The sequence below is a fragment of the Lentinus tigrinus genome (genome assembly GCF_003813185.1).
Source record: "Lentinus tigrinus ALCF2SS1-7 unplaced genomic scaffold L226scaffold_19, whole genome shotgun sequence".
NCBI classification, from domain to species: Eukaryota; Fungi; Basidiomycota; class Agaricomycetes; order Polyporales; family Polyporaceae; genus Lentinus; species Lentinus tigrinus.
Genome location: NW_027137928.1, coordinates 382,268 through 391,697, shown reverse-complemented (window position 1 = coordinate 391,697; position 9,430 = coordinate 382,268). Strand labels below are relative to the sequence as shown.

General features: G+C 56.2%; 3 protein-coding genes across 3 annotated transcripts in view; 2 read left to right on the top strand and 1 right to left on the bottom strand.

Annotated features, from left to right (window-relative positions):
* Positions 1 to 3,392: 3,392 nt before the first annotated feature.
* L226DRAFT_465986 (uncharacterized protein) lies at positions 3,393 to 6,373 on the bottom strand (the record flags this gene model as incomplete). The annotated part of the gene is made up of 4 exons (XM_067675955.1): positions 3,393 to 4,025; positions 4,107 to 4,709; positions 4,878 to 5,237; positions 5,840 to 6,373. 4 exons carry the CDS (start codon positions 6,371 to 6,373, stop codon positions 3,393 to 3,395), a joined length of 2,130 nt encoding a protein of 709 aa, XP_067533745.1.
* A 1,614-nt stretch (positions 6,374 to 7,987) lies between these two features.
* On the top strand, positions 7,988 to 8,444 carry L226DRAFT_572609 (uncharacterized protein; the record flags this gene model as incomplete). The annotated part of the gene is made up of 2 exons (XM_067684702.1): positions 7,988 to 8,302; positions 8,373 to 8,444. 2 exons carry the CDS (start codon positions 7,988 to 7,990, stop codon positions 8,442 to 8,444), a joined length of 387 nt encoding a protein of 128 aa, XP_067533744.1.
* Positions 8,445 to 9,025: 581 nt separating this feature from the next.
* Positions 9,026 to 9,430, top strand: part of L226DRAFT_437509 (uncharacterized protein) — a gene marked incomplete at both ends in the record, with an annotated part of 1,770 nt that continues 1,365 nt past the window's right edge. Inside the window, one exon of the mRNA XM_067674776.1 lies at positions 9,026 to 9,053. Coding sequence (XP_067533743.1) covers positions 9,026 to 9,053 — 28 coding nt within the window. The remainder of the gene's footprint in view (positions 9,054 to 9,430) is intronic.

Below are 9,430 nucleotides of genomic sequence, written 5' to 3'. Positions count from 1 at the left end.
CCGGCAGATGTCGGAAGATGCATAGAGTCGACGTGGAAGCGGACGAAGATGGACGGAGGGATAGGGACAGTGGGAGGGATGAGGACTTGGCGGAGTTGGCGTGTCTGGCACAGATGGCACGTCCGGACGTACCAGACGACGTCTGCCTGCATCTGTGGCCACCAGAAACGTTCAGCAATAAGAGCGGAGGTGGCGTACGTGCCTTTGTGTGCGACATCGTCATGTGCTTGCTTGAGGATGTCGAGACGACGTTCTGGCCAGACGACGAGACGATCGAAGCCAGAGGAGCCTGCACGTCGCCACAGACGGCCTTGGCAGACATAGAACCGGGTGGCATAGCGGTGGAAGGTGGCGAAGGAGTCGTCGGAAAGGGATGGGGGTCGTTCAAAGGTAGTAAGGTACTTGAGGACGTCGTGAAGTAGGGCCCAGCACGAGTTAGCAAAACCCGTGGGTACCCAAGGATAAATCCGTGGGAATACCCATGGGTAAGTACATCTGCGGGTATAAGTACCTGTTTCCCACGGGTTTTCAAGGATGCGGGTATGGCTAGGTAAACCCGTGGGTACCTGCACAACCTAATGTTGTAGCCACTAGCCGTGGGATTCTGATGATATAATATACATATGTTTCCGATCAAAACTGAGTGTGCTATGTTGAAAATAAACTTGCCCAAATCCGGAAGGATGGGCTGTCTTTCGCGCCCAAAATGGTAAATAAGCGCTCGTGGGCACGAAAGACAGCCTATACTTCCGGATTTGGGCAAGTTTATTTCGCCTCTAGCACACTCAGTTTTGATCGGAAAAATTCGTGTGACATATCATTAGAATCCCACGGTTCGTGCCTACAACATTAGGGTGTCACCTGGGTAATCTGCACGCTGCATAAACCCACGGGTATCCGAATATCATACCCACAGGTATGGGTAATCCGTGGGAACATACCCGTAAGGATGCGGGTATGACCTTTGGATTTTGAAAACCCGTGGGTACGGATAACGGGTACATCCGCGGGTCACTCGTGCTGGGCCCTATCGTGAAGACGTTCATCTTCGAGTTGAGCGGAAGCGGAGCGGGGAATGGTGGTGGGAGCAGGAATGCACTCGGGGGAAGGAGAGGCGGAGATCTGAGTGAATAGAGGGAGCGGACGATGATGAGCGGAGCGAAGGATGGGTGGGGAAGGGTTGATGAGGTGGAGGAGGCCGTTGAGTCGATCGATCCAGTCATCTTCTTCATCGGGAACTGGAGAGTCGTTGTCGAGGGGCTGAGGACGGCGACGAGACAAACCGTCCGGTCCATGACAGACTCCAGGGACGTGGACTAGGCGGAAGTGGAATGTGAGGATTGTAACAATCCAACGGTTGATGGTCGCGCTTGGAGCTTCGTCGGGATTGTTGAGCATGCCTTGAATGTACCTAGCGTCGACCTCGACGACTAAATTGCGTACGCCGATGAGAAAGCGTTTGCATGCCTTGAGCGAGCGGTAGAGGCCGTAGATTTCGAGTTTAGCTTGTGAGTAACCAGACTCACGAGCATTGAGGGTAATGGATCCGAAACGAGCGTAATAGCGGCGGGAGGGGTCGTCCAGATCGCACTGAGCGAGGAGGTAGCCAATCGCAATGTACGAAGTGTCTACCGCGAGGATAACCTCAGCAGGAGATGAGTAGTCGATGGGACGGAGGGCAGGGGAATGAATGAGCGCGTCTTTGAGATCGTCCATGGCGGCTTGCTGCTCTGGACCCCAGACAAAGACGGAGCCTTTGCGTGTGAGCTGGGTGAGTGGCCAAGCTCGTTTGCCAAAGTTCTGGATGAAAGAGCGAGCGACGCCGACCGTGCCTAGGAAGGCTCGCACGTCGGAGACGTCTTGACAAGGTCCCCAGTTGACAATCTTCGCGTAGTTGCTCGGCTCCGGGACGCGTCCAGCGTATGTACAGCGGTGGCCGACAACTGTGTACTCCGGAGCTATCAGTATAGACTTGAGCCCGGAGAACGTACCGCCACAATACTTCATGCGCTGCACAATGCGGTTGACGTTATTGAGGTGCTCCCAGACGAATCGTCGAATGCCCGGATTCTCTGGTATCGTCTCGAAGCCGCCGTCCGGAAGTTCGTAGCGTGTTGTGGGGCCTCGAATAGGGATGTCGTCGATGAAGGGCTGGGTAATGTGGGGGATCTCAGCTTGGAAGATGAAGCAGACGTCTTCATGAAAGATCGGCACTGAGTTTGTCCAACCCATGGGCAGGGTGACGAGTCGACGCGCGCCATAAGGTGTCTGGAAGGTCGTGAGGTCGTGGGACTCCTCGGCGATCTTGCGCTCGTCGTAGCCGACGTATAAGTCGAGGGCTCCGCCGCATGCGCGACCGGCGAAGCTCTCCGCAAGCTGCTCTGTAAAAGGAGGCACACCCGAGTGCGCAATGGTCACGGCATTTAACGGTTCGAGGGAATGGACAAGACGGAGGGACTTGCCGTCTTTCTTCACCACACAGAACCATCTTGACCGGTACGAGGAGTTCGATGGCTCGTAAACTCCAGCGGCTTCTTTGCGGCGGATGATCGCGCAGACCTCGTCGAAGAGTCCGGGAGGGATCGGTATGTTGCGCTGGACCCAAGGACGGTGCGGGATGGTGGGGATGACGACTGGAGGGAAGAAGTCCTCGCGGAACTGGCCGCGCTCCTCGTCGTTCCAGGCAAAGGCTTCATTTTGCTGCATTATGAGCTGGTGGAGGAGGGCGCGTTCTTCCGGCCAGAGGAAGTCGCCGCCGTGAAGCTTGTCCATCGTGTCCTTGTGCTCTTGCGTGTACCGACCAGTTGGAACGAAGGGTGGGGGATGCGGAGAGAGGGGCGGCATGTCGGCAAGAGGGTCGCCTTCGATCTTGCGTACAATGCGGAATTGGTCGGGGAGGGGCGCGAGGACCGGCTTGACTTTCTTGGCGACAGGTTTGTACTTGCGCTTGGCGGCGGCGTAGACGGGGACTGAGGTGTCTGAGGGTGATGAAGCGGAGGGAACAAATGGAGAGCAAGTTAAAGATGGTGAGGATGAATGATTAACGGTTGAAGGAATAGAGGTAGTGCGGTCCAAGACGTGTGAATGGATAGAAAAAATGGGAATGCATTGTTCTGAAGGCAGTTCATGGCGTGACGAAGGCTGAAAGGACGGCGTTGAAAGGAAAGCAGGTTCTGGAGCGTGATTATAGAATGTTGCGTACGGAAAGGAGGGGTCGGATAAAGAATCGGAACCTAATAATTCAGGATTGCAAGTAGAGAGATAGAGTAAGTCTAAATGTACGGAAGGGTCAAAGTCTGTGTCCAGGAGCGAAAGAGCATCTATAGTAAGAGTGTCCAGACGTCCAGGAATACTGCTGAGTATGATCGTGGCTTCTCCCTGGTCACAGTCGATCAGATCCTCGAGCCGGCTTGAAAACCCGGGCTCGGACGCTTCTGACGATGTGTCGGGTCAGAGGAGGCACGCGTGAACTCCGGGTCAATGCGCGGCAGCGTCGGGATAGTGGTCTCGAGGTCCGAATTGGGGTCATAGAGGGTGATGGTTTGAGAACTGTCGGAGTTGGTCTGGACGGAACTGGAGGTGAGGACGTCGAATGGTCGGCCTAGGAGAACGTCGTAGGGCGCGTCAGGGATGACATGTATCTGTAGATAGACCACAATGGAGCCGAAGCGGACGGGGACGTTGCGCGCAAGACCGAGGGTGGAGGTGACGCTGCCGTTCGCGGTTTGCATCGGGATTGTGAGCCGGTGGTCGTAGTCGATGCCGAGGGTGTGTGCGACGCCTTCTGACATAGAGATGATGGCCGAGCCACTGTCGAGGATGCATGAAACGCGGGCCTTGTTGCAGAACACGCCTTCGATCGCTCGGACAGCGGCAGACTCGAGGGAGACTCGCAGCGGGACCGGGTCTTCTCCTGGCGGCAGAGTGCGGAGATACACCTCGTATGGGTCTTGTACAACGATCGCACCAGGGGGCGGAGCTTGCGAGGCTTGAGCGAAGCTAACCGGCATCGAGTTGAGGAAAGACTCCACCGGTTTGCATGGCATGGCGTCGGCGGAGTCGTCGTAAGGGCTAGGAAGGATGGGGTCGGTGGGATCCTCTTGCACAAGGACAGGCTCTGGCCCAGCGGCGACACGACACGACGAACAAGCCTCTCGAGTTTGCTGCCGAACGTCCGGCGCAATGGAGAGCAGCTTCTCTTGGCTAAGAGTGATCTGCGACTCCATGCACCGCTTGAAGACGTTTGCCGCGTGCCGTGGGTCGTAGATGGGTGCTTGCGTGCGATACGCCAGTTCTTGCTTCTTCGGTGGAGCTGGAGGACGAGCGGGAGGAGCGGCGAAGTTACGCTGCTGAGGAGGGACATAAGTCGCATCTCGAGCATCGCGGTACGGGTGTTCCGGGGGAGCTGGCTCGTGTGCGGCAGGGGCTGACGTAGAACTAGCTGGCTGGGATGCAGAGGGAACAGATGGAGCCTGAGCGGGCACCGACGGTACCTGTAGACACGGCTGCTCGCTCGAAGGCTGGGACGTGACAGGCGGGAGACTGTGCGCATCCTTATCGCTTGATGGCTCATCCGGTAGCTCTTCAATACGGGCTTCTGAAACAGGAGTGTCAGCGACGCGAGGAGGCTGTTCTGCAAAACGGACAGCCCTTTTCTGTGCTCGATCCGCTCGCGCTCGAGACTGATCTGCCGCCTCTTGCACGACGCGCTGCCGTTGTGCTCGCTGCCGCTCCAATGCATATAGCTCCCGTCGCAGGCTGTCGATCCGCTGGTCCTGGTCGAAGGTATGGATGAGGCCGCCAGTCGAGGTGGGTAGTGAAGGCGAAGGAGCTTGGGAGGCAAGGTAGGAGGGCGCCTGCGTCGTCGTGGGGGTGACGGTGTGGGAGACTGGTGAGAAGAAAAGCTGAGGCGCTGCCGGCGCCGTCGAGCGGACCTCGGGATGCTGCCGGTAGTACTCCTGGACACGCTCGCGAAGTGTAGCTCCGGAGATGGTAGAAGGTACATAGCTGCCGTTCACGAGAACGACCTCCAGCCGCTCGTTCCGCGTGACGAGGCCAGCCTGAATGTCCGCTTCAACTTGAGCACAGCGGCGGATCGTGTGCGTCGGATCCCCGCAATAGAAGCACGTCCGGGGACCGGGTGCGGGCTGCGTAATGTTCTGCGAAGCGGACATGTGCGGAGGGAGTTGTCGAGCAGCGGGACCAAGAGCGACGGGTGGCTGGGACGCAGAGGCGAGCTGAGCACGCTGGAACTGAGCAAAAGCGGATGCCATGGCTTTGAGAGCCTCCGTTACTTCAGCGAGCTCGGACTTGACGGGCGACGGTGTGGCGGTAGAGGTGTATGGAGAGGAGGAGGGTGCGGGAGATGCGAATAGTGCATGGCAGGGGTAGGCAGACCCCTCAAGGGTCAGGGGTAAGGGTATCCAAGGGTAAGGGCCAGGGTAGTCATTGAGTGACCCTTCGACCCTTCTCCAACCCTTCATATCATGAGGGTGTTGGCGATGCGAAGCTATTACTTGTACTTACTATCATTATCACTCTTCTAGGATGTACCAATAGGTTTCTTTAATCTCCAAAGGTATATTTTATGCTCTAACTAGTCTCTGCATACCTATTATGTCATTATTTATTTATAAACCCTCAAGGGTAACCCCTACCCTTGATACCCTTGGCAGAACCCTTACCCTCAATGGAGGGTATGTACCCTTGAAGGGTAAGGGCCAGGGTACCATTCAGGATACCCAAGGGTTTACCCCTGCTATGCACTAGATGCGAAGTGGTGATGGGCAAAGGATGAAGGGACGGTCGCCTCGAGGATGTGACGAACGGCCTCGGTGACTTGAGTGATAGAGTACTGCTGTCGAGGGGCCAGGACCTCCGGGTGTGTAATCCTCAAGCGTTCCAGCACCTGCGTTCGAAAGCTGTCCTGTAAACCCTGTAGGAAGCAGTAATCACGATCGTCCTCGCGAAGGTACCCTCCGCTCACCAAGAACGTCGCAATGTCCCGGAATTTGCGTGAGTATTCGTTGAACTCCTTGATGGAGTGAACACCATTCTTCGCCGTCATGCTGACGAGCATGTCGAGGTCGCGGAGGGTGAAGAGCATCTTGCCGCCGTCGCCGATGTACTCCGCAAGTACAGCATTCTTGAAGTCGTCCCAGGACTTCATCGGCTCCTTCAACTCTGGATATGATCGCCAAATCGCCTTCTCGGTGTCCGGAGCGTAGCGAACCGCATGGTCCTTCTTCTCCCTTGGGCTGCTGACGCCTGCTTGTGTGAAACAATACTTGAGGTCTTCGAAAAATCCGATGATCGAGCGGACGTCGGAGTTGGGGTCGAAAGAGGGAGCGCCTGCGCTGCCGCGCGGTGGCATACGGAAAGGTGCAGGTTGGGCCATTTGGGCTTGGAGACGTTGGAGAGCGGAAGCGAGGATGGGTCGGAATGAAGGAAGATCTGTGCCGGGGAATGTGAGCGGGAGTTGCGACCACTGGGAAAAGGGGACGTCGAAGTTGTCTGGAGGCAGTGAGAGTGTCGAAGAACGAGAGGCGGATCTGTGGGGAGAGAGGGAGCGTGATCGAGTTATGGGAGATGCGGACGGCGTACGGAAAAGTTCGCGGGCTGCGGCTGCGTCGTCTGAGTCCGAGTCCGAGTCAGAGAGTCGGTGGTGGGCGGCGAGAGGGGAGGGGACGTGGTCGAAAAGATCGGTAGAGTCGTCGGGGTCGGGTACTGCGTTATTGAACTCGGAGCGGAAGTCTTCACGCTCTAGTTCGCGCTGTTGTGAGGCGCGGGTCGATCGAGACGTGTTGTGAGGTTGAGGATGGCTCCAATCGACCGGACGCAGGGGAAAGGTCTCGGACGACGAGCTGGAGATGGAAGAGATAGTGAGCGAAGAGGGTGTGGATGATGAAGGACTCGCCAGGTGTAGCGGCTCAGAACTTCGACCCTCGCGGTGGGCTCCAAAATGATGGACCTACACTCGCCGTGAGTGAGATCCGAAGGTGCGATGGTCCGTCCGGGCGTGCACAAGGGGAGTCGAGTGGGAAAGGGAGAGTGAGAGTGTGTGGATGGAAGATGGATGAGAGATGGATGGGAAAGGGAAGAGGTCGCGGAGTAGATGTAGCCGGTGGACTTGTTCATCGAATAGGTGGAATAGACTGCGTTAGCAGTCACTCGAGGGCTTGTAGAGTCGAATGCGAGATGCGAAACGTGATACTGAACGAAAGCGAGAGGATGCTAAGGGAATACGAAGGCGTCGGAGTCGAGGTCGAGGTCGAGACGGAAACCAAAGTCGCGCGGTCGAAGAGGGCTCTAAACTTGTTCTATTCGAGAGGCTAGCTAGCAGATATATACAGGAGAGCGGTCGAGAGTGACGTGTGTGTTTCGCCCGAAGGTTGCTAAGGACGAGAAGGTGTGGAAAGAGCTGGAAGGAGGAAAAACATAAGTACGATTCGAGCGCTAATCGCCTAGCATACGCGAGGCGCGATCACGAGGGCGCGTAAAGTGGAAAGGAGAGCTGGGTAGGGTTGTGTGCCATTACTAGGGTACGTAGGTACTAAAGTAAAGCTACAGTACGAGTCCTGAAGGTGTAAAGAGGGTGCGAAAATTTGTTAGAAGTTGAAAGGGACGGGGGAGGAGGCAGAACGCGGTACCGCGTCGAACGCGGTATGGCGCAGTTAAGCGCTGGCCTGCGGCTGATCTGCAACATCGTCGGGTTGCACTGCGGCGTCGAGTGGGTCGTCGCGGACGGTGCGGGTGCCTTTCCGACCTTGTTGAGGCTCTTGGCTGACGTCGAGGGCGACGTGTCGCTTCCTAACTGGCTGCTGACTGGTTCCGGAGTCTTCGCCTTCTTTCCTGCTTGCCTCGGACTTGTTCTGGTTGACGACACATGCGCAAGACATCGGGAGTGATGCGGAGGAGGACTGAGGGCGTCGGAGGGTCTTGCAGTGGACGTGGGATGTGTCGGCGACGGCGGTACGCGCGCAACGGTATGTGCTACCCATCAACGCTCACGCCCGAGTCCCCGTGGCCCCCTGCGGAGCACAAGCCTGTGCTCCTTAACGCCAACTCCAGATCCACTGTGCGGACGCTCGGGATGGACTACGCGCTCGGTCTGTATGGATGGCCTGAGGGTCTGAACGGGCGCGGGATCCGGAACAAGATCTACGAGGATCTCGAGGCGGGCGTTTCGCACGAGATGCTGCGGGAGCGGTTTGGGAAGGCGGCTGAGGAGGGTAGTACTGAGTATGCGGTGATCTTCAGTGGGCAGGGCGTTACACTGATGCATGAGATCAAGCCGGTGAAGGTACGTGGGCTGACAGATGGCACACCTGTTCTTTGGATTTCCGTTATTCTGACGAGCATCGACTGAGCAGGAAGTCATGGAGGAGCTGCACGCAGACATTGTACACCAGCTCCGCCGATCGCAGGGTCTTCTGCAGGGCTGAACATGAACTTCGGGGTTGACGGAGACCTACATAGCTATGTCGAGCTTTGGGCGAAGTATAAACAAAGCTGCTTCTTTCCTTGTTTCGTGGCCATTCATGCAGGCGATGGATACATTCAAGTTCCAGTTGCGCACCATCATTTGATGTTGAATGTTGAACGTCGGCCTGCTCGATTAGGTAAGTGCATGTCGAGGAATGGTCGATTACTACTCAATACCGCAACAGGATAACACCAGGCTGGAACGACGTGCCCGTCGAGCCAATCAGAAGCGGGCGCCATGAACTTCCTCCTGTGGCTTGCCTTCTTCCGTTGTATAACGCAGCTTGATGACTCCTCTGCGCAGTTGCAAGAACGGACGTGAACAGCCCTCGCTTATTGCTTCATGGAAGCTCGTTCAGAGCTGACTGCTTATGAGGTCGCCGGTATTCACGTCTTGCTCCCTATACTCGTTGGCATGTCACCTCACCTCGCCGCTCTACTGACCTCTGAGATCGTCGCGGAGTACGGCAGCCTGTACGTGGGTTTTTAACTAAGGTTTATGCTATCATGCCACTGAGCACTTGTTACACACAGCACTGCGAACTCCTACGGACGTGTCGCCTCTGCAGGTACGCGGCGTGAAAGGTTCACCTCATCAGCAAAATCTCTTAGAGCGCGCAAGCGCATGCAATGAAGGGAATTCGAACCCAATCACAAAAATCCACGGAATCTTTGTGCGAGGGATTGGAAGCGCGTGCGCTGACCTTCCCCCCAGATTGCAATCTCCTTGCAATCTCGCAGAATTGCATTGCATTTACATAGAATAGCTCAGGATACGAGAGCGTTTCTCAAGGATTAGCGGTCGGAATTGATTACAATCGAATGGGACATCGTCAAGACGAGAATGATCACACAAGTAGACAGGTGGAAATGTTATTTATTGATTACGTAACACGAACAATACACATATAAATCAGTAAGTGACAGGCTAACACAACAATGGCAC